General features: G+C 39.4%; 1 protein-coding gene across 1 annotated transcript in view; it reads right to left on the reverse strand.

Moving 5' to 3' along the window:
- Nucleotides 1-26,146, reverse strand: part of DIAPH2 (diaphanous related formin 2) — a 446,439-nt gene that overhangs the window by 405,168 nt on the left and 15,125 nt on the right. Inside the window, exons 2-5 of the mRNA XM_060249401.1 lie at nt 19,598-19,630; nt 17,615-17,791; nt 12,877-12,981; nt 7,003-7,023 (exon numbers count right to left, since the gene is read on the reverse strand). Coding sequence (XP_060105384.1) covers nt 7,003-7,023; nt 12,877-12,981; nt 17,615-17,791; nt 19,598-19,630 — 336 coding nt within the window. The remainder of the gene's footprint in view (nt 1-7,002; nt 7,024-12,876; nt 12,982-17,614; nt 17,792-19,597; nt 19,631-26,146) is intronic.

Raw genomic sequence — 26,146 nt, forward strand, 5'->3', positions numbered from 1 at the left:
GCGGGGTGGTTTGCCCTTGCCTTCCCCAGTCATCTATACTTTACTCCCAGCAAGCTGGGTACTCATTTACCGACCTCGGAAGGATTGAAGGCTGAGCAACCTTGAGCCGGCTACCTGAACCCAGCTTCTGCCAGGATCGAACTCAGGTCATGAGCAGAGCTTGGACTACAATACTGCAGCTTACCATTCTGTGCCGTGGGGCTCTTAGACTTTATAACTAGGATATAAAATAAAAAAAATATTTTAATTTTAGATCCTAGTTATAAAATCCAATACAACAAACAAAAAGAAATAAGATATTTTATTCAACTTAAAATTTAAACAGTAGAAATGATTTAACCATTTTGTTAATAAATGATATGCCTGATCTCCAACAGCCTGCTCCAAGGCCAAACTATGAGAACAGTAAGCAGCCCATAATGGTAATCACGCTTCCCTCTCGGGCTGCTGTGCAAGATGCATTATAGATCGTGTACACCATGCTGAACACAAACTAACAAGTATATAGTTAAATTTACAAATGTGCCTCCTGAACCCTCCCCCAAAAGGGGACTCAAGTAAGCTGAAGAGGAGAAAATAAGAGTGTCCAGGACAGGGTCCCCAGCATGGTGCCTGTGGACGCCAGTACCTAACCTGGGCTCCTGTCAGGTATTTTCAGAAAGTGGATGGGGCCAGGTGAAGCTCTAACACAGCTTCCAACTGGCTGTGCAGATAAAAATAATATTGCTTTGGTGACTCTTGCCACCAGTGTTGGTGCTATTTTCTCTCCCACTCTTTCTTTTTTAAAAAAGTCCCCTCTACTCGCCTGCACTTAACACGTTCTATGTGTGGCTCCATCTCCCAGGGCAACCATTTCATGATGTTAAAATCATTTTTAATATAATTCTAACGGATTCGTTTTTAAATAATAAAGCAATACCTGGAGACTGGTGATACTGTACCCACATAGCCCAACAGTGGCTCAGCTTCCAGTATGAGCCACAAGACACCAGGAGGTACCACAGGTTTCCACCCAGCCAGAGAAGAAAGGCAGAAAGCCCAAGTCCAGTCAGTCCCATGGAAACAGGATTTGAGGCTTGCAGGGGTTACGAGGAGCTACTTAAATTCCTGCAGCCTAGAGTCAAAGGACAATAGTGAGATAGCTCCTCTCTCCAGGCCAGTGGCTGCAGAATGAATAAGGGAAGGAAGGAGAAGGATGAGGAGGAACAGTGTGAGTCTCAACCCACTTCCCTCCCAAAGCCTCTGCAGGGTAGAAGACAGGATATTAAATCTGTCTGGTGAAGAAGAGGTGAGTGAAGAACCTACTCCCCTCTCATACACAAGCCAAGCATCCCCCCAGGCCACTAACACCAGACCACCTCCTCACTCTGCATAAGATATGCTTTTAAAAATGTACGAAATGGCTGGGAAGGACAGAAACAAAAGATCTGGACAACCTGAAATTTAATTGAAAGAGAATGCTAATTCCATGACAGTATGCTACATATGCAGAATGGGGCTGAGTAGCAAATGTTCAATTTCTATTAAGCTACTGTCTGAGTAAACTATGGGAGGGTTGGGTAATTATATCTTACCCACAGATAAACTGTTGATACAAGACCAAATGCAGATTTTACTACCTGTATGGAGAACAGGGTTCAAATAACTACAGACCCAGCTGCTTAGTTTGAGGAAACAATTTTTTTTGGTTGCTAGAATCACCATATCTTTGGATCTTGGCTAGAGTTTGCAGCTACATAAAGTACTTTGCTTCATTCAAAATAATAAGGCTTCACAGCTATAACTCAGAAACATGAGTCAGATTACCTTTTTTTCATCCTTCAAGCGATGTTGGCCATCTACCAGCAGGTCCCCCCCCCCAAATGTCACTACTAAAACATGTTTTTATAACATATTTCCATTGCCCCAGTGAGTCTCGACCCCTCTACCTAAGACTATTTATACACAGAGAAAACTGCCAACACATTTTACTATTTTATTTTAAACTACCAATCACTCCAAGTTGCAAGCATATATCAATGTTTAGGTCTATGTAGCTTGGTAAAATATGAAGACAATTCTAGCAGTGTTAAAAATATAAAATCTATTAATATACGTAGCTTAAATTTGGTTGGATCAGGCCTGGTATCTTTACACAGTAACATCCTGGTGCTGCAGGTTGGTGGATGAGGAGGGGACAGGCAAACATGAGCAAGTGTGGCCACGTACCCCTGCCTCTGCATGGGCAGGCAGAGGCATTGCAGGAAGTGGAAAAAAGGGGACAGCAGCCCCTGTGTACAAACACCAGCCAGAGCTGCAGTTGAGTGAGCCAGGCAAGTGAGTGGGGCTGGTCAGCAAGCTGTTGGCCAAGCAAATGAGTTGGGAGGGCTTTACTCTGCCCCCCTGAGGTTCTCCTAAATCCCCTGCTTGTACCCTTGTCAAGATCCCTTGCTATCATGGGTTAATGCTCTGCTTATATTACTGAAAATGTTATGGTTTCATTTTGTATGGGAACTGAAAGGGAGAAGAATGGCCTGCCAGCTTGCGGTAACTGCTTTGGATAGTTAAATGAGAAGCACTGACCAGGGGGAATGTTATGACTCCCTGTTATCAAAGATGCTCACACCTGGAAAGAGACTTTGACAACATACTGGACTGTGGAAAGTGGGGTGTGGGAATGCTCTTGCTTGCACACGCTTTTTGCATACTATAAAGTCTACAATTCATCTGGCAGGGGCAGATTTGACTCAAACCCCCAGTTGAGTCTATACATTACCTGATGTCTTAAACACAACCATTTTGAAACCAAATGGATTGTTTATTGAAGAACTAGGAATAGGACTGACAACAATATCTACCACCATCATTCTTGCACAAGCCACCAAAAGGACAAATCATTTAATGGTACAAAGCAGGGGCGGGGAACCTCCATCCCGAGGGCCATATACAGCCCTCGATGTCACTTGGTGTGGCCCTCCGGGATTACTGGGCCGAATCGAGCCATGTGGCAGCTTCCCTGGGGCCTGGCTGGTCAGCGAGGATCATGGGGCCCAGCCGTGCTGTGCAGCAGCCTTCCCAGGGCCAGGCAGGGATCACAGGGCCCAGATGTACTGTGTGGCAGCCGCCCTAGGGCCTGGCTGGCCGGCCAGAATTGCTGCAGGGCCTGGAAAAGTTACTGTCACAGTTCAATTTGCACGTCATTATCCCAGATGGTGTGGCCTAATATGCTAATGAGTGTGTGACCTAATATGCTAATATTAGGGGATGTGATCTAATATGCTACTGAGTTCCTGCTGGGCTTTTTTGCCTAGGGCGGCGGGCTGGGTGTGCGTGTGTGTGTGTGGGCCAGATTAGGCTCTCCCCACATGACTTCAAATAGAAAAACAAGTTATTTGCATTAATTTTGCAGGCCTGAATCATTCTTCCTCAGCAGAGCACTGTTTTTTAAGTTGATAATTTTTATGGCCCACAAATGATGTTATAAATATCCATATGGCCCTTGGCAGAAAAAAGGTTTCCCACCCCTGGTATAAAGCTTGCATATAACCATTGACTAGTTCTCAACTGTTAAACTTGTTCAGGTAATAATTTCAGTACTAATTTTGATGTTTCAAAGAACATACTAATCCAAAAATTTTTACTGAATTCCAACAGAGATTAAATTACATACAAGTAATAGCTTCTCTGCAAGAGTTCTATCACTTGGTTTATGAGTGGGATTCACTAACACAATCATGTTTTGTATATGCAAATTCTATGGTGTCTCTCTAAATTGGTCACAGACAGAATAGCAGAAAATGGTATTACAGGAACCACAGGAGTACAAGAAGCCAACTGCAAGCATTCTTATGTTTTAAAATTTCTATAGTTAAAAATACTGGAAGTTTAACAACTGTTAATATAAGACACTAATAAAACATATCCAACTCTTACAAAATCAAATAGAAATCCTATGCTTTTTTTAAAAAAACCCTTCAATATAAAGAGAAGCATTAAGGCACTTACAAATCCATTCATGCTTCACAAAAACTCAGAAACTAAGTTAAGGCTGCCACACAGCTCAGAATTCTGATATTTAAGAATGATGTTATTTAACCACCATTTACAATTCCAGCTCTTTTCCTTGCTTTTATGGGGTATTTTCACCCTAAGCAGCATTCTTTTTACTTCAGTTCCTTTGAATGGACATTCCATATCATTAATTTCAACATGCCACCTTAACACCTTTATATTAACCTGAACCAAAGCTTAGTGCTGTGCCTCAGAAAGAACTGGGGAGAAAATATCAAGGGAAAGTATAGCTGCATAGAGACTAACACATAAGCAAGCATGATAAAAAACAAAAACATCTATGTATGCATTGCATGGGGCACAACACAGGTTTGGGGGCAGTTTAATCTCCAATTCTCTGGAGTTTCTGGAGCACCAGTGAATGTACAAGTAAGTGCCCTAAATGTTTTCTTAGACGCAAGGATTTTTCTATACATTGAAAAATGTTTCCTCATATTTAGAAGCCTTTTTCTTACCTCTCCACAGAAATGCAACAACACTCACGTGGAATATTTTTTAAAAACCCTTCTTCAGCAATAATTATCCATTGTGCAATATAAGCTTTTTTCCACCACTCAAGTTAATTTTGAGGTGCTCTCTTGTCTTTATTCATTGTTGCAATTAGCATGCTATTATGTTAGGATGCCCTCTATCTACTGTACAACAGAGCCAGTGTGGTCTGTGGGTTGAAATTTTGGACTAGGGCCTGAGAAACCCAGGTTCAAACTCACACTTACCCATGAAGGTCACCCAGCGGCCTCAGAACAGGCACTCTTCCTCAGAGCACAATAGTCACATTTGCTGGGTTGATCAAATAGAAGCAGTAATCAACTGTACCTCACAGAGACCTTTGATATCATCACCATGGGATCCTTCTCATTCATTCAGCCAAGACAGAAATTGGGGTACCACAACCCAGTCTTATCAGGCTCATCTTTCATTGCTAAGGGACAATTGTTTGAGCCTGTGGCATCTGTACTAGTGGCTTTCACAAGGTTTTATTTTGTCAGCCATGTTTTTTAACATACTAAGTTGCTAGGAGGTCCTGTCTGGAGATTGACTGTGCCATGGCAACAGTAAAGTAAATGGTACCCAATTCCACTCTTTCTTTTCATCTGGATCAGGGAAAGTAGTGAATTTCATTGTTGCTGGCTGTTTTGAATGATATAAAAGGTTATACTCTATGAACACAGTTGGCATGAAGTCATTGGTGCTCTACTCGGTGATATGTTGAAGCCCTCAAATGAAGTATTCTGTTTCCTGCTGTACTAAACAGTCATCTTGCCATTCCAAAAAATATGCAGAAATATGCATACAGGAAACAATCAGCCTGCTACCAATTAAGTGATACAGCAGATTATCTGGGGAGTGGAGGGCAGGCTTTGTTTCTAAAGGAAAGTTGAGCTCCATTTGTCTACTGAGTAAGCATTCCACTCTGATAAACTGAGGCTTGAAGTGTATCGCAAATGAAGTGTATTTCACTGAAATCTCTCTCAGTCACAACAGTTAATTCCCATTTCCCACCTCCCCACCCCGCGGTACAACCATTTGCAATACATTTTACTACCTCAATGTAGAAGCTAATTACTCCATACCATGGAAGATTTAACTTGTAACCTGTAAGAGAAGCAACCCACTACAGGGGAATTAAAATCTGGGTTAAAAGTACTAGCATTTGAAAAACTTTTAGAATTCACTTTTATTCTGGCATACCAAGGAGGAAATTTCTAGTTTTGACAACCACACAGGGTATCTAAAACTGCATATTTCTTCCAGGATTCACAGGACTGCAATTCCACAAATCTTGTAGTCTGAAGCAACTCAGGACATGCAAATCACCATACCCACAAAAACAAACAAAAACACTGTCCAATTACGCTTACAGTCTGAACCTACTGCATCCCTTGAAATCTCTCAAAGGTCGTGCAATATGGTCACCACATCAAGTTTATTTCTGGCAACCAGAACACAAAGTTTTTAGCATCTCTATCAACAAACTATTTTTTAAACCAGCATCAACAAAACGAGGCAGAGTGCTCCATACAGACAGTGCCTCATACACTGTCAGGAAGTTTGTCCTGAGATAAAGTTTCACTGTCATGGGATGGAAGGGAGGCACTGGAATAGGAAAGAGACTTTGGGTCATGTGAGAAAGAGAAAAAGCCAGATGCCTACTACGTCCAGCCTAAAAATTAATGAACTTTGGATAAATACACGATATGACATACACTCCACCACAACAACATACCTATGACAGACCAACAATTTACTAATGCTTAATAGCAAGAACATTATCTTTTAATTTAATTTTAATTTTTGGATTTATATCCCGCCCTATCCTGCAAGCAGGCTCAGGGTGGCTTACAACAGTAAAACAGCAGAGTTCAAATAATACCATAAAAACAGACATTACAAAACAGGAGCAGAACAGTAAACAGTATTATAGACATAGGTAAAACCAATCTACATCACTACTCAAACCAGCATTTTTGCCAAAAACATCATCCAAATTCAATTAAATGATTTTCTTTTCAAGTTTGGAATAAAAAACTTGAGTTTTTCCTTCATTTTACTGAGTTGAGATCCAGCAATAACCATTTGTATTTTTTTTTAAAAAACTATTCATACAAAGGCTATGGCAACCGTGATTGGAGAAAAATGACACATCTAAACATATTTTTCCACTTGCACAAGCAGCAGAATGAGAATTACTACAGAAGTTGATGCACAAATATTTTCAAAAACTGATGAGTACTTGCAGAACAGTACTAGTGGCCATTTTTCTTCCACACGCGGTTTTTTTAGAGCTACTCCATTATCCTAAATTCTCATGTCAGAATTACAGTAAAATAGCCAATTTTGTCAGATTAAAGAGAGACATGCAAGAGGCATTGCGATCACAAGCAACCTACAGATTTTCCCCTATTGTTATAACATGCATCTACAAGTTGTAACAGTCTACGTTATACTCACCTGAACTTTACTTCCAATAATCTGCATGCAGTGATCAATGGAGAGTAGTGAGAGTAAAAAAAAAAAAAGCAAGAATTAGTAAGCTGAAGCATTCCACACGACTAGCAAAGTGCTTAGTAGTTAGTAACTATTAAGAATCTTTAATACAAGACATATAAAATGTTCATAAATGCAATCATCTCAGTAAGTTGTAGAAACAGAGATTTGGAACTATATTGTCTACATCCATAATATTTTAACATGAAGACGGAAGTCTTACAGGGTAGTGCTATACAAATACATCAACAAAACAAAAATAGTTTATTGAGCAGGCACTTTTAACAGCTGCAGCCAAAATTATGTACTTTGTATTTTGATAATTGGGTCGAAATTCCCTACTGCAGCAAAAGCCTGATGGCAGAAGTGTTTTCACTAAATTCAAGAATAATGTGGTGTTAAATGGCTGCTCAAAAGTTCTGCCTTAAAATTTAGACGAAACGAAATAAACCTGAATGCTATGTTAAATGTGTCCATGAAGAACATGTTCCAGTTTTACTTCTTTCATGCCCTCATACTCCCACATCTTCCCAAACTGGGAATCTGTTTTCTAACCAATTACAAGACTGAAAGGCAAATGGGGGGAGGGGTGTTATCTTATTGCTCTCCTTTGCACTGGCATCAAAAAACTCAGAGAGAGCAAAAATAATAAGCATCTTAAATCCAAGTCACCAGCCAAAAAAAAAAAAAATGAGAATAGGAAATGGGTAAAGAACCAGTTTAGAACCAGAAATGGGCAGCCCAAACCTGTTCAGGCCATGCCTGTAATGGAAGATCATCTGTTGGTGCCAGCTTTAGCAGCACACAGGGTAAAAGTGCCTGGCCAGTTATAATCCTAATCAGTATGATGGATATTGCTAATATGCATTTGAGGCAATGGCAACAGGTAAGACAAAAAAATGGCCCAGATTCTTCATGCTCTTCTCATCATCCAACAGTTTACTGGATAATGTAATGCCACTGATGCTCCAGCATAGAAATATAACACTGCACCAGAACTGGGAGCTTTAATTCTAGATCTTCTGCCTACTAAACAAAATCAAGTTAATATTTAGATTGAGCTCTTGCAAAGGAAGACAGTTCTGTGTAGAAGACAGCTATTCCAATCTTGAAGACTTAAGATAAAGAAATAGGGCTTAGATATCTAGCCTACCTCAGAATTTAAAATCTCTCATATGAAGCAGCCCTGTCACCAAAACCAGGCAGGGAATTAACATACAAGCCAGTGTGTCCATGCTGATGCCTAATCCTCACAAAGCCCTGCTAATGCAATTTCTCTTTTTAAGGGAGAGAAATCACATAAGCAGGACAACTTGCAAATTGGCACCAAAAAGAGCAACCCAACTATTAATACACTATTTCCTACGCAAAGCTTTGGCAACAGAGCCAATACATGCGGGCAATTCTGAAATATGCAAAATGGAGCTATTACAGTGTAGAACAGGAAAATGTAAAGATGACATTGGATTATTCATGTACCTACAAATAATGCAGACTTTCAAAGAAAGAGAACATCATACATGCAAATGAATGCTGTTAAACGAGTGCCATAAAGAGAAAAATCACTCCATATTATTTTTTTCAAAAAATTCTGGGACTTCCACAGGGTTTCCCTGCTACCATCAGGCAAATAAAGCAGCACCAGAAGTTTTGGAATTAGGCATCAAAACAACCACTCGTTAGTACAACATTTCACAGACAAAGCTGTGGCAAAAGAGCCAATAGATGCTTATTGGCCTGTTAGTCATGGAGAATTTCATCCTCTTGTTTTTCTCAGGTTTACAGTAGCAATCAACAACACCGACAAACTTTGAAAACTTCATAGTGTAAAAAAACCTATGCTGCCACTGTAGTTCAAGAAACAGTTGTAATTAGTCTCCATGTGTTATCTGATACATTTCTGCTGTTGGTGCAGATTCCTTCCAGCTTTCTTTTTTTCTCATCTAAGATCAAGGAGTGTTCCTTGGTTAGTTCAGCAGGTTAGTTTTTTATTTACATGCAGCCTCTCAAGTAACGAGAAACAGACATTCACAGCCAAAGGAAAAGAAAACATTGAAGTCTCAGTGTAACTCTTGCATTAAAATTAGTGGATTTATAGTTACATCAGGTCAAATCTACCAATACAAAACAGAACACGAATCAGAGGCTTTTGTTTGAGTGGTCAACAATATACCATGTGAATGATACAACATTTGATTAATTTACCCAAGTGTATTTATCATAGCTATATCCTAGACTGCCTTTGAAGTACATGAATCATCCTGTTTTATAGTAATGACTCTCTATGATAAAACTATGTTAGTAGATCATGACATGTCCAAGACCAGCAAATTCAAACCAGTACATCCCCCAACTCAATCAATTTGTTGCACCATAACTGCTGCTTGTATATTATTTGGTGATGCAAAGTGCCATCAAGTCACAGCTAACTCATAGCAACCCCATAGGGTTTTCTAGGCAACAGTCATTCAGAAGAAGTTTGCTACTGCCTGCCTCCACATCACAACCCCGGTATTCCTTGGTGATCTCCCATTCAAATATTAACCAGGGCCGACCCTGCTTAACTTCTGAGATCTGAAGAAACTGGGCTAGCCTGGGATATCCAGGTCAGGGTTGATATCTTATATTCTAATAGTGAAGACAGGATATCTTTGGATACTTAAATCCAGTGACTGGAGCTGTGAACAGGCAAGACTGTTAGGCTCTAGGTTTGCAGAAAAATGTGAAATTGAAAAAAAAATGCACTGGGCAGCTTTAAAAAGCTGGAAATGATAAAAGGAATGCCTGTAGCTTAAAAAAAAAGCAGCTACAGCCTCTAATCCAGCCATTTCCTCCACAAGAACTACCATTGCCAGCCTACAAGTGCAGGCTGGAGACTACCTGGAACTATAACCGCTATCCAGGTAACAGAGATCAGTTCCACTGGATAAAATGGCTGCTTTGGAGAGCTGAGTCTAAGACATTATACTCTGCTGAGGTTGCTTCCCTCCCCAAGCTTCACTGTCCCAAAGCTCCACCCCCAAATCACCAGGGATTTCCCAACCTGGAGCTGGGAGTCCTAAGGTAAACTGATCACTGTAGCTGGGAGACCCAATGTGATTCCTGGAGAGCTGCCACTGTTGCTGGGAGGGGGGAGTATTGGACAGCTGAGAGCACCACTGCTGCTGCTGCTGTGCAGGGTGGGGGAGGAAAAAGGCAGGAGGCTGGGAGAGTGGATGGGGGCAGAGAGAGAGAGAAAGAGTGATGAGGTGGGGAGGCAGAAAAATGAAAACGATGAAGGAACAGAAAGAGAGAAAGCAACATGCATGGATGAGAGATATAAGGTAAGAAAAGGGTAGAAGGGAGAAAGAGAATGAGAGAAACAGTGGGAAAAGGGAAGAAGCAAAGTATGATGAATGGAATAGCTGCCCGGCAGATTTCTTGCAGATTCCTACTTGTTATTTACTATTATGTCAAAACACGCATGACTACATCAGACCCTCGCCATTCACCAATTGTTGTGGTTTTACACATTCACAGTCTGATCACATGGTGAAGTCTCCAGCTTGTTTTTACTTCCCCCATGCCTACTTGACAATAATTCCAATAAATTTTTTTTCATGAAATTTGGTTGTTTTGCTTCTGGGAGGCAGCAGTCCCCTGCCTTCCAATATTCACGGATTTAGCCATTCATGGTGATCCCATGAACAGAAGCTCTGTGAATGGCAAAGCTCTATTGTACTGCATGGAATAAAGCAAGGAAGTATATTAGTGATAGTTATTAATACAGCTATAGCCATGCTTTTAAAATCAGTTTAAAATAATGAACTTCCTTTCCAACACTGCTGTCTTATGGACTACAAAGCACACCTCATCATTTTAATTAAAAGTTGTTTAAGTTTACTTTTCCCCAAAACAATTGTTTTCTAAAAACAATTAGAGGAAAGCTTTACATTACTGTAATCAACAATACTTCTAGACCCAGCAAAATATTAAATCAGTCTATAATCCTAGACTTTGTTTTAATGAAGATCTGCACTGCATTGCCGTGAACAGGATATAATGCTTCAACTTTTTTTTAAAAGACATGCAAGAAATCTGTGTATTTAATAAAGCACAGTCAGCACTCTATAGATTTGCTCATGTAACAATTAAATGATCAATAGGTGAAACATGTTTATTGCACATACAAGGAGTCATATGCATTTTAAATATGACAATGTGCACTGATTGCATGTTCTGAATTACTGTATGCATTTAGGGGTTATTCTATGTAATCTCTCCTCCACTCCACATTTATAAACAAACTGGGCAACCACTAACATAATCTCATTTACTATTTGGTCTTAATATAACACATGATTATTCATGTACTGTTATCTGCATTTTGCACTCAGATTTTATTATGTAGGACAATTATTTTTCTGCCGTTAGGTACTTTGAAAAATAGTTCTCAATATGCAAGCTTGTGTTTCCCAAAGCACTTTGCTATGAACAATAACTTGGGTACAAGAACTGGGGAAAGATTCATTGGAATTTCAAAGTAAAACACTGTGCATCTTGTAATTCTACTAAAATTGAGTTAGTGGTGAATTTCACTTATCACTTGGAACATATTTCTGCCCTTGGATACTAAGACAAGTTAGAAAACATACAGCAACTTTTCTGGGAGTGATACAACATATGGCTTATGTTAACATTCAGCAGGAGTTTGAACACGGCTGCTGTAACAGCCAAAAGTGCAAAGCCAAAAGTGCAAAGGTATTGAAGGTAAACTGCCATCACTAGAAGTTGTTGCATTGAAATAATTAAAAACAGTTTACATTTTTCACTGTAAAAGGGGTAATGTACAAAAATCTACTGATTTCTTTTAAAAAAGCAAACATGTTAAAGCTGAAATCTATCTTATAAACATTATGTAGCAGCAGTTATATCACTCACTTTTAAACAAAGGTATCTAAAAGGCGGAAGAATCAGGATGCCTGGGTGCGCAAGGGATATTTAAATAACTGCCTAGGATTGCTGACTTATTTCATCTTATTCTACCATGATTATGTAATCAGGGTACTGCCCAAGCATCTGTAAAGCCTCTTGTTACTTTTTGAGTCTGGAAGCAGAACTCAATGCCAGCAATTCAGACAGCCACATCACTTGCTTAAGCTGCTGAAGTCTAGATCTTCAGGTATTTGTCACTTGCTATTACCTCTGCAGCTCAGACTCATTGGCCAGGATTCAAAGGGCCTTTTCAACCTGTGAAAGGGCTTGTGTGCGGGCAACACAGCTTCTGACTAAACAGCAACTACTTACTGCAACAAAGGATTTTTGAAGTAATCCTAAATTTTCGGAACACCCTGTCAGGCAGAATGAGGATGAAATTATCCATGAAGCCATAATGTGGCTTCTAAGAGACAAGATTGTTCTGTGACCCTAGCCTTTATTTTCAATTATACTGAGCCTAGGATATCAGATAGAATAACTAATAATACACAGAATTCGGATATTTTATGCCTTGTTTAAGAGTGCCATCAGTCTCTTCATGTTCGTGCTGTTAACTGTGCAAGAGGTACTGAAAAGCTCTGATGATTATTCTGGAGCAGAGGATTTAAGATACTTATTGGTTTACAGTAAAGACAGCATCATGTTTCAGATTACCAAGCAGTTGTGATATATGTAATACATTCTAATTAAGGTTTTTAGCCATCTTTGAAGGCATTTTAAAGGATTTTATGAAGGAAGCTTTGTAAGCACTCAAGGAAGGGCAAATTGAAGCAGAAGCCTGAAGATTCGAGTTGAAAACTGAAGATGATGCTAAGCATATTAGCTGACCCATCTTAAGGGAGGGGGAGTTCTCCTACTTACAGATTTGGCAGTTGCAGAAATATACTGGACAACCATCTCACGTTTTGTAGTCAAGTCCTTATTTCGTAAAGGAGCTTTCCGTTCTTCATTCAGGTTCATGTCTTCCTGTAAATAAATAGTCACAACACAGCCATGATTGAATTATTGCTTCATAGTTTTAGTTAATTTCATGGCTATGAATGAGAAGGATTCTTCAACATTTAAGGAAAAAGAGGATAACTGGTTTACTCCAGAAAAGTTATTTTTGCTTCATTAGGCTAAGCCACCAATTTATAGGAATACCTTTAATGCACAAATGTTTTTATTCAACTAAGCCATTTCCCAACTATCCCCTAACTCATGGCTAAGTAACCAAGGTAGCACATAAACTATATTATCTTCATGTGCACCACATACATTCAGTAAGGCCACAGCTCAGTGGCACAACATCTGAAATTAGTTCAGTACAACTTCTACCAAAGACCCTGGAGAACTGCTGCCACTCAGAATAGACAATACTAACCTTAACAGGTCTCTCAATGTAGGGCAGCTTCATTATTATACTCTCAATATAGGGCAGCTTATTAGCATTCCAAAAGCATGGAAAATACACGTAGGTTAACAGACCAAGAGCAGCATTTTCCCTATTTACAGGGTCAAAAAGCATCAGGTTTAAAGAAATCCAATTGCTTCTCTTCGTAAATATGCAGCCTAAAATTATTTTTCAGAAGTTCAAGAGTTCCGTGGTGTCACTAATTAAGTTCCAGTCCTCACTTACTAGACTAACAGTGTAAAATTAACTAAGCTTTCTTCACCAGCGGTTTCCACATAGTCGAAGACGCTGACTACCAAAGATTTTAGGCAGAAAGGAAGAAGATAGCTGCGCCAAGCGGTCAATGGCCAGGCCCAGTACCCATAGTTCATTCTACTGGCACCAGTTAGGTGCTGATGCTGCTGGTCAGCAAGTCCACTCAGAAGGATGGCAATTGGGCAGTGGCACTGAAAAGTTGGCAGCCATGCCTGTGACCCACAGCACACTCTAATGCTACTTGCTAGACATTGTTAACTGCCTGCCACCACTGGACTGATTCCATTGGCTAGCAGTAGCACCTGGGCAGTAATGGAGTGGTTTAAGGGCGTAGGGTAAGTAGTGGACATAGCCACCACGCACCACTCTACTCACCACCACCACCCTAGGTGGAAAAGGCTGCAAATCCCAGTCTTGGTCACCACCTACTCAATGCTGCTGGCCACTCGGGCTGCTGTGCCAGGTGGAACGGACTGTGGATCCCAGTCATGCCTGTTACCTCAGTTTTTCGTGTAACAAAGCTTGTTTACATTATATAGGTAGCATCTGAACAAGGTGCCCCAAATGGCCTATTACAGAGTATCTGATGAGATCATTAATTTATTTTAAAAATTCTCATTCTGTATTTTCAATTCCTTGGGAATTGGAAGGGTGCAGAAAGGAATCTGCATTTTTTTCCCACATGCACTCCATTGTAGTATGAAAGCAAAAAGAACCACAATGGGGAATAGGGAAGTACAGATACACTTTAAAAAAACAAAATAAAAACAGTGTGCGTACTTCAGTAAAAGAAAGAGGTCAGCTATTGTAGTATCAAATACTTTAACTGTGTAAGTAATTATTTGTAGACACAAGCCTGGCATCTCCACTACATCACACCCAGGGAAATTAACAAGGAAGAGTAAATTAATATAGTTTCTTATTCAAGAGCCAAATGAAAATACACATTCCATCTTGGCATTCTCTGCATAAAAATAAGTGATACTCTTTCCAGGAAGATTAGTTAATGAGACTACACTATTGCAAATACAAGCCAATTTTATATTTAGATCTCACAAAAACTAAGTCACCTGGTGTTTCCATTGTTTGCCTGAGTGGTTGCATCTTTTTAATGCATGCTATGCTAAGTTATAGCAAGTTATATTAGAAGTCTACAAATGATACATTAGGGAGGAGCATTCAAGCCCTCTAGATTTTTTTTCTATAACTGGAACTATGAAAGATCCATCTGAAACTTGCATTTTTTAAAATGCACACTAGGAAATGAGTTTACAACCATACAAGTAGATATTTTAATGGTTATTCCAGTTTTCAGGTTTGTGACAGTTACTAAATGCACACAGATGAAAATGGCTTTTCTATGATATATCATGGTCATAAAACAAGTACACGTTTTTACTCCAAGACCTATTATTGCTATAAAACTCTCCACTTGTTCCTGGTCACTGGAAATGTGGAGGCGTTCTCTGTCTGTGACAGTTCTCTAGACTGGGCTACACTTTCCTGAAAGACCTAGCCAGCATGCTGAGAGCACTTCAAAATTCAGCACCACTGCTTGAAAGGTAAGCTAGGGAAGTATACAGAAGTACTCTTTTAAACAGCTGAGGCACTTTTGCTATTCTTGGAAACAACTGAGATTTGGCCACATCATTTAGTAACATCCAAGTTAGATTACTGCAATGCATTCTACATAGATCTTTGAGGAAATACTCAAAAACCCCAACAGGCCAAAAATGCAGCTACAAGGGTTCTACCTGACAATCACTCCAGTGTTAGGTCTATATTAATGGATACAAATTTCTTTCCAGATCTAATTCGGACAAACTGCTGGGTTTTACTTTTAAAACCTTAACTCCCTTAAGACCAGGATAATTCGTGGGCTGCCTCCCTATATAAGAACCCGCTCATGATTAACTCTGTCTCTAGCCCTATATGGCCAGGGTCCTGCATACCTTAGGGGCCACTTTTCCCCATATAAGCCCCAGCGAGCACTTCGGTCCGGGTCTCAAAACCAGCATCAGGGAAGTTAGGTTTCAGACAACTAGGAAAAGGAAAGGTTCCCTGTGCAAGCACCAGTCGTTTGCGACTCTGGGGTGACGTTGCTTTCACAACATTTTCACGGCAGACTTTTTACGGGGTGGTTGCCATTGCCTTCCCCAGTCATCTACACTTTCCCCCCAGCAAGCTGGGTACTCATTTTATCGACCTCGGAAGGATGGAAGGCTAAGTCAACCTTGGGCCGGCTACCTGAATCCAGCTTCCACCAAAATTGAACTCAGATCGTGAGCAGAGAGTTCAGACCACAGTACTGGAGTACTGCTGCTTTACCACTCTGTGCTACAGAGCCACAATAAACTAGAGCCAGGGCCTTTTCCGTTGCTGCCCCTAGATGGTGGAATGAGTTGTTGGAGGAGGTTAAGGCCCTGCGAGAGTTTCCACAGTTCCGCAGGGCATGTAAAACGGCACTCTTCCACCATGCTTTCCTATAATGGTAACTTCTACAGCAACAGATTAGGCTCATAAAACAGGAACTTAATCATCACTCTGGATTTCTTACCACGCTATGTCCCTTTGGAACACCTAATACCGACCATCCAGTTATATTGCAACCATCGAAATCTTAATTGTTTGCATGAACTGTTGTACTAGCACCTATTGATATTCATGTTTTAATAATTGTTTTTATGTTTTATCGCTGCTTTGTCTTGTTCGGTCACTGTTTGACCCCAACCTGTGAGCCGCCCTGAACCTGCCTTCAGTGGGGAGGGTGGGTTATAAATTAAATTTAAAAACAAAAAAAAATAAAAAATAGTATACAGGACAGGCTTTTTCAGGCATGACCTCCAAGATTAGGGTTCGTCAACATGGTGCCTATGGGCTTTTCAGAAAGTGAGTGGAGCCTTTATAAAGCAAGGCTTGTTATTCGCTGTCCTTATTCAAATGAAAGTTTTTTCATAGATGCAATAGCAGCAGCTACCACTGGAGGATCTGGAGGACTAGTAAGTATCCAGCTTTGTAGTTCCATTTGCTTTTCAATGTTTCTTTTTATTCTCTGTTTTCATGGGGGGGGGGGCTTTCTTTCACTTCTCTTTATTCCTCTTCTGCAATTATTTTGCAAAGTGTGACAGCCATTTGGGTTTGGCTCTGCCTCTTGTGGCACCTATTTAGGGGCCCATCCCCTCTCAAAATTCAAAAGGTGCCTGCAGCCTCAAAAAAGCTGAGGACCTCTGCTCTAGACTGTAGTATTCTCTGCTTCAGGCAGCTGTTACCTACCTCCCTTTTCACCTTTAGAAACTTGTGAAAACAATTCCATTCTGGAGACCTTATGGAGTTTTCATGCCACAAAATTACTTTGTTCTGTATTTTGGACTCTTGATTTTACGACTGATTATTGTTTTTGTTATTGCTTTTATAACACTAGGTTTAAAGCCTTTAGCTTATTTATGTGCTTTCTAATCCTCCATCCGACCACACTCAAGAGCTATCATGTATCCCAGATCTATGCTCCCCATTTGCTAATCAGCATCTGCAGTTGCTCTAGAGCACGGGTGGCCAAACTTGTAAAACGTAAGAGCCACATTGAATAAACATCAGATGTTTGAAAGCTTCACGGCATGAATGTCAGATGATTGAGAGCTGCAAGGCAGGCAAGCAGGCAAATAGATAGGGAGAGAGAGGGAAAGGTGGAAAGAAAGCAACTTTAAATGGATTATCCAAGCTGCTGGCTAGCTTGGCTTAGAGAAGTGATTTAAAGAGAGAAATGCCTTCTCCAAATCAGCCGATGGGGTGCTGGGGACTTCAAGAGCCACACAATATGTGTGGAAGAGCCACAGTTTGGCCACCCCTGCTCTAGAGAGTGATAAACTTCCTTTAACTAAGCAATAATAAGCAAATTAATAATGCAAAAAACTCAATTAAACCGTTTAGACCTTTCTCCCCAAAAAAACTTACCATCATCTTTTCAAATAGGTCCATAACTTCCTTCTCCGATAAATTCATGCAACGCTCATCAAACAATGGCTGAACCAATGGCAATTCATTGATAGAAGCTGGTGTGTCAATGGGATGCTGAATGAGAAGTTTCTCCTTTTTGACACCTGATTTCCTAAAACTGGTTATTCTATCACGCTGAAGGGGAAGAAGACAAGAATATTTTAAAAGTTAACATGTAAGAGAGCACACAATATTCACTACACCACATGCGATTAACACATTAATCATGCCACAAAGGTAAGTAAGCCATTCCGCTACAATTCTGAGACTGTACTACAAGTTCTTCATATTGCCCAGGCATGGTATTTCCAATTAAAATTTCAAACTTTCAACACATAAATATAATCTACATAATTATGCCTTTATTTAGATGCACAATTAACAAATATTACCTGTGACTAGATCTGTATGTACTCTGAGTATGTACTCTCAAATTCTGCACTAAGATAATTTCTATATTAAGCCAAGCAGAGTTCTGCAAGCTTGTATAAATTATGGAAAGTGTGCTTGCTCTGAATAAATTTTATTGCAGCACTAGTCATTAGAAAGAACACAACATTACAGATTTCACTGGTTATTGTCTGCATTCTTTCAGAAATATCTTATTTTAAAAAAAACAGGGATTACACATGGATGCTCAGTTTGCGCTCACTACAAAACTCCATATTTGAATACAAACTTAAAATACACACACAGCTCTGACTATGCATAATAAATTAGAAGTGCCATCTGATTCTCCTCTAGGCTACAGACTGTTCAACTAAACATCAACTAGCTATTTCCAAAATGGCAGAGCATGGATTAGATGAAGTTTTTCAGCAGAGGCTTGGGTCACTTAAAAATTCAAACCTATAATTAAGTACAGTCTCTTCATTAGTTCTCATTTCCATACACACGTTAGCATTTATACTACATCTAAACAGCCTTTTTGCAAGTTTAACAGGCATTAGTTGAAGTCAATATTAAGGTCAGTAATGCAAATATCATGATTTAGTCATTTCTGTATCTTTCAGTAATGCATGCATGCTTGCATATTAGTAGAAAAGAGCAGTCTACTCCTACTTCTGCTGAAAATAAAGGGCTACAAGATGATCTACAAAAGGGCAAGAGATGCCTAGCATCTGGTGCGACATCAGGACAATCTACTACAGGAAGTTATACTGGAGTTCCACAAGAATTACTCCACCACTACAGCCCACACACTGAGAGTGTAGCATTGGAAGTATGTCCAACATCTTAATATTAAATATCTTTAAAAAAAAATAACAGCCATTAATTAAACTGAATACCAAAAATGGGCTGTAACCTTAAAAGCTGAGCTTAGAGACAAAATTTACTTCCCATAACTTTAAAGTACAGGAGGCCAGTTTGTGGCATACAAATTTCAGTGATACATCTTGACAGGAACCAGAAAGCTCATGGCCAAAATGCAGCACAGAAATCATTCCGCAGTCTTGCCTCCCTTTCTTCTATTGCACTCCAGTTTAGCAATCCAGAAGTAACACACTACCAAAGCACAGAGGGGGCTAGTATTCTTTTTTACTTTGGACGTCTTCCGTAGTACACTTGCCAAAAAGGCTACCACAACCCTCAAGTTCCTCACCAGTTAGGGCCATATCTCATATTACTTCAAAAAAGTAACTCTCTCTAGAGTTCTACCCAAGTGTCTGCAACAGTATCAGATTTGGGTTGTTAAAAAAAATGTCCTAACTTTCTGACTATGACTATGTTGGCTATATTGAAGAAGAGTGAGACATGACAGAAAGAGGTCTTTTAAATGAGGGCGGGAGGGGGCGGAATCAGCATTACTAAGGTTTGAAAGCAAAGAATCAGCCAGTAGAGCATTTCATACCCTTCATGTTTCACTGCCCAGTTTCTTTACAGACAATACAAGCAGCATGCACTAGAGATAAATACAAACCTAGCACATGAGAATCTTACCACATCATCTGCCAAGGTTTTTATCTGAAGGTTCTATTCAAATCAAGAAAAGAAAAAGCATGTTACTCAGCACTTAAAAAACCAAAGTGCTTTCCTCATACAATTAAAAGGCTTTTTACAATTCTTTTCTCAATGATGAAATAACCACCAGTCTTGTTATACACCTTGCATTTAATACTCCCACAACATTTGCCTCTTGACCACCTTTCAGTAGCATACTTTACCATCCTACATATCACTATTAGCAATCAAGAGAGGTTTGCATAAACAAAGAGGTAAGAGTTGGACATACAGGAAAAAGAACACAAAACAATCAGCAAACAGAGAATATATTAAATAAGCTATAATGTAAAATATTTCTGAAACTGTTTTGACAAAGAAACAGGCTTTGAGCAAATAAACTGTTTCTGTTGCATTGTAGCCTAAACAATGAAAAAAAATTCTAAACCGAAATGATATTCTAAATCCATTTTGAGTGACTGAAATCAGGACTCCCAACCATCCATGTTAAGATCAAAGGAGACATAATCCCACATTTTATTAAAACAGGAGCTGCTGGAGGAGGGAGCAATTTGCATCACGGCTGGGGGGGGGGGTGGTAAACTAAGGCCTCCCAATACTAATAACCCCTAAGAGCAGCAGTTTGCCCCATGCAAAAACAGTTACCAATCCATTTGTGTATTTCTATAGTACCCTCAGTAGGGCAAGCAGCACTATCAATGTGGGTTAATCACTGGGGGAAAACTATACAGGGGATACGTGTGTTTTGGGTTTTTTTAACTGTATCTCCACACTGCACCCTGATCTAAAATTGGGTCCCTTCCTTCACCATTGTTATTAGCATTTCTAAAAGACACAGATGGCTTTCTGCCATCATATTCACTTTGGCCCTTAAAATCATCAACAAAGGAACTTCCTGATTGCTTGGTTTGACAGTGAGAGGCGATGCAGGAAGTAAGTTAGCTTTCATTCTCCTCTCACTCTTTACCCCTTCCTGCCAGAATCATATTTTATACTTTGACAGCTGATCCAGCTTAAAATGACACCAAGTGTTCTAGCTAACCCCTTGGCTTGACAAGATAAAGGAAGCTTAACACCTGATGAGTAACCCTGTTCCCACTTACCTGGTACCTGATGCACTGAATCCCTTTACAATATGATGCAATACTATATTTATGCAAACATCCCATGTTTTAATTCAGGGATAAAACAGGCAATTGTTGCTTAAGTGACTATCCCATTCTGTTGCTAGTGGAAACATTTACCTTGAAAAGCACTGTGGATTCAGAGCTGAAGTATTTCATATTTAGCATATTTCAAGTTATCAAAAGTACTTAATCACTAAAGAACTCCTCTTACTTTGAGAATAGCTAATATCTCTACTCCCTCTGTGCCACATGACAAAGGTGTGTCTTTCTTTAAAAATCCCCCTCAATTACAAAATGATTGTGTCATACAGCAAAGAATTACTTCAGAGAAAAATCAAGGCAAAAAAAATGATAGGGATGCATAATGATTTGAAGCTAGTCTCTTCTTCTATACTATATAGAACCCAAGTACACAATACTGCTACTTTTTACATGACAGTTCTTTTCTGAATGAAACCTGATCTATTCTAAGCAGTTGTGCCATGACAGCCAGACTTTGGATGGAAGACCAGTGTTCCAACTTCAACCATTCAACATTGGGTTCCAAAAGGCAAACTCTGCATTTGAAGCGGGACTCTACCTAACTACACTACTGATTCTAAAGCTGCAGTCTTAGGCACCTTTAACAGCAAGCCATATCCACTGAAGTCAGATTTGCCTTTGAGTATACACATTTACGATTGCCCTAGCCATCTAAACAAACAGTATGCTTTGCACACAGCTTTAACTTGTAAGTAAACTGATGCTTCACTTTTAAGTCCACAGCAAACAAGAGAAAAAGCTATTACAATACAACTTGCATTTCCTTTCTTTCAACTATGACTGATTAACTTCTCAAGTGACAGGAGAACAAGTCTTTAGTGTTCAATCAATGTTGCCATGTGAAAGCATACATAATTCAAGCTGTAACCAGTCAATTATTGTAGCTAGTGTCCCTGAAGTATGACTTTTACTGAAGTGGAGCTCCATTAACAGTCTGAACTCTAATCTTGCTCTAATTGCAATACAGATGCAGAACTTTGTCTAAAATTCACTTTTAAAAGGCTGAAAGGAAATATACCATACTACCTTTTAAACTCAAGTCTTTAGGAAACTGAAGGTTTTAATATGCTCAAGAATCCCAATAAGCAAACAATTTCTATCAGAACATGGTCCATTTCCCTGTGGAGCACACTTTTCCTGCCAAAACTAGACAACTGCAATCTGAAGGGAAATCATAATAATTTCAGCACTGTTCAAACTAGGAAAAAAATCCTATCCATAGAAACCTGCACATTTCCTTGATCCCCTTCTCAGTTTTGAAATAAAAGAGTGGGGGGAGCACAACCATGTAGAAACTTTCATTTTCTCGACTAGCCTTTCTGTTTCAGGTTTGAAGGGCATTTTTTTTTTATTTCTAATATTTTGTATGCCCAAAAGTAGCTGAACAGGTATATTATTTATCCCCAAACAGGTATATTAAAAATACACAATGCTACATCACAAACCAGTAAAACAATAACATACAAGAGCCTTAAAAAAAAGGCAAGACCTTTAATCATGTTAAAATTGGTGGCTGTGGATTCTGTCATGTGGAATTAACTCCAACCGCCCACTAGGAGTCTCCAAAGGACTAGCAACTGCGTAAAAGCACCATGAAAAACAGGACAACGAAAAGAGTGGGGCAGAATTTCTGAGCCAACCACACCCACAGCTTCTAAGAAGAATGACTCAAGCCAAGCCACAAGAATATGTTTGTGGGAATAAACAACTGCACACAACACACCAAAGATTATATTTTGTATAGCCACTAGCCATGTAACTGGTAAGACCTCAAATTGCCTAATTATATTTTCTCAATACAACACAGATTTATAACTAGTGTAAGGTGATGCTGGTGGTGGTTACTGTGCCTGTGCTAGATAATGTTAAGTCGGATAAGCAGGCTTAACACCACTGATTATCTACATATCTGTTACATATAAGCGATATAAGCAAGAAAGTAGTTCTGTAAACTTCTCACAGTATGTCCGAACTCCAAAGGAAAACACATGGTCTCTTCCTGGTTCTCTTCCACCACAGAACACAGAAGAGAGGGTATAAGAATTTAACACGTAGAACTAGGTTAGAATCCTTTCCTTTGATAAACTAACTCCACATTTGGGGGGGTGGCGCTTAGGAGGGTATTCTAACACGCAAAGTACCTGCAATCTGAAGCAGATTAATCCTAGATTAAGGCAATGGCACACCACCCCGTAAAAAATCTGCCATGCAAACGTCATGATGCGACATCATCCCAGAGTTGGAAATGATTGGTGCTTGCACAGGGGACTACCTTTATTTATTTATTTATGTTATATCTAAATCCTGCCTATTCTATGCAGACGCAAGGTGTCTAACAACATAAAATATACAATAAACAATATTAAAACAATAAAACAATCAGATAAATTGCAATGGTGTTACTTCAGACATACAATATTTCCTTTCTCAACGCGTACAGATCCTAGGCAGTTAGTACTAAAGTGTGATAGATCCAGATGTGGTGGCAGCCCTCTCCCATTAAGTGTCATATGCCCTCTCCCATTAGGTTTATATGCCATCCGAAACAGTTCAGTCTTGCAAGGCCCTGTGGAACTTTACATCATATCTTTCTTCATTATTTAAATAGGAGGAGGGGGACTATGAACAGATTGTCACAATTTATCTAGCAACCAAAATAATCAAGGAATGCTTTTCCTATGAAGAAAGGATAAAGCATCTTGGACTTTTTAGCCAAGAAAAATGGCTAAGGGGAAAATTACAGAGGTCCAATGCTTTTTCTAAGCTGTGGAGTCTTGTGAGCAAAAATTCTACTTGATGAGCTATTGTCATTAAAATTGTCATTAAAATTGTGATCAAACACAAATTGTTTGCTCTAGGACTATCCTTCCTGAGCTAAGATAAAAATGTGCAAGCCATAGGCTAAAACACTGTGGGCTAGCTCACACTAATTCAACTTAGAGGGAACACTGCAGAGGTCTATGAAATTATGCATGGAGTGGAGAAAGCGGATACAGATAGCATTTTCTTCTTTAATACTTGAACTCAGAGTTAACCAGTGAGGTGAACAAGCAATAGACTCAGAACAGACAAAAAGAAACATCTTTTCTCAACAAATAATTAAATTACAGAATTCACAGTTAGTGGATATAGTAACAGCAACAAGCATAGATGATCATGGAGGATAGATCGATCAATGGCTACTAGCCATGGTCACTAAAGTGAGCCTCTACATATAGAAGCAGTAAACATCTGAATACCAGAGCTGGGAGAAAGCATCAAAGACAACCTTGGCCTGTATGCCATGTCTGCTGGTTGTCCAGGGCAACTGGTTTGCTGCTATGTGAAACAAGATGCTCAACAGGATGGACCACTGATCTGATCCAGCAGAGCTCTTCCTATTCTTTTTTTTCCCCTCCCTGAATTAAAGGATCATTTTATCATCCCTGCATGTAGAAGCTGGGGTCTCCACTATCCTTTGGCAGGTGTCCGTGTAACCCCCAGGAACTAATTGGTTTAGCACAGCAGGGGTAGAGTATGTGAATGGAGGCTAGCAGCACAAAGGGAGTCTGATTGCTGGGGAGCTGTATACAATTCTGGGCTCTCACCACCTTGTAGAAGGGCTCTGTGTGTATGTATGTGATACTGATGTTAATCAAGCTGTAGACTGAAGTCTGGTTTCTGTGATGTTCAGTATGTTCCTTTAAACAAGAAGACTGCAATGGAAGACTGTGGAACTTAGTAGACCAGAAAAGCTGAACTTTGCTCTCTGAAGCTGTTTCAAAGAATAACCAGTTGCTTAACAGAATTCTAAGACACTGCTGCAAATTTTCTATGTGTTTTAGTTATACAAATCTTGTAGCATTGTTCTATATGTTGGAGGGCTTTTTAAAAATAAGCTTATTAACTTGCTTTGTCTGGAAAGTTCTGTTCCTAATGCAGTCCCACAGTACCTACACAGACAGAGGTTATACCCTCAAATATTATTTTCTAAATGTGCCATACTTTCTGGTAGTGGCTATATAAGAGGTGGAAAAAGATCCATAGAGAATGCTTCTTCAGAGTGCCACACTGAAAACACATTTTCCTCTCAACTTAATTATCTTTGCTATTACAAGATGCCAGAGAATGAGTAGGCTGCAGACAGTGAATAAATTTTACTTAATATGGAAAACAGCAAAAAAGTTTAATCTGCTTCTCTATAAAAGAAGTTCATTAAAGTAAGACAGCGGAACTGAAAAGGCCTTTCCCCCCACTGTATGTCATTTGACCCCTGTAAGGGAAGGGCGGCTTTATCTATACTGCTGTCCATTTGGCACCTCTCAAGTATTAAAATGTCTTAAACCAAAGTAAATAAGGGCCTTAGTTTGGCTCTGAGACTATTCAAAGTTGTTGATCATGTGTTTCAGCAAAACACTGAACAAGAAAAGTTTGCCAATAAATTCTGTTGCAACAGGAACATCCCCTCATCTGCTGTTAAGCAAACAGTATGCAAAATGGAAACTAGATATTACTTCCATTGTGTTCCAAAGGTTCAACAGTGTTGATCACATGTACTACTCATTCTTAAATTCATATCACCAGATTACAATGTTATTGTTATAGGTGATATGGGAGGGGGGCAAGTACAGCCCACACCAATTACTATGGTTATAAATTTATTTATATTCCCAAACTGTTTGTTTTTGTTGATGCTGTTCCAATATGCTATATTAGTGTAAAGTGTGACTAAAGGAATCAACAGTGATGTGAAAATTCAAATCTGCTCATAAATCTGATCATAAAGTTCATAAAAGAAATCAGTAGCATCTGTGATATTTTTGTTATAGCCAGTAAACACTGTGCACAAAACTCAATACATGCTTACATTGCAGCCAGATCATTTTAAAAAAAAATTCTGCCTGTCAAGATGTAGTTTCCTACTTCTTCAAAAAGACCTGAAATACTGGATCCAAAATCTAGAAGGATAACCTCCTTCTCCATTTTCAAATGAAGTCAGTGTGGCACAATAATTAAAGTGCCAGAATGAAATCTGGAAAACTGGGTTTGAATTCCCATCTTGTTAGTATACTCCCTTCTATCGCATACCCAGAGCAGAAATTGATTTTTTTCCCTATTGAATCCTCTGAACTGGACTAAACAACCAACATGTCCAATAAGCAAGAGACAAAAATTGCCTGTTTCATCCAATTTCAAAAATCAGAAAGCGGTTGATCTGTGTATGGGGAAGGAGTCTGCAAGCACAAAAACTTATGTCTTGTTCCTGGACTGGAACAAAAATGGCTTGTTCACTCATCTGAACGGAGCATAAATCTAGAGCCGAATATCTAAAGTCATGCATCACATAGTAACCATCAAGAATAGTACTATACAATGAATT

Source organism: Heteronotia binoei, chromosome 11 (assembly GCF_032191835.1).
Source record: "Heteronotia binoei isolate CCM8104 ecotype False Entrance Well chromosome 11, APGP_CSIRO_Hbin_v1, whole genome shotgun sequence".
NCBI lineage: Eukaryota > Metazoa > Chordata > Lepidosauria > Squamata > Gekkonidae > Heteronotia > Heteronotia binoei.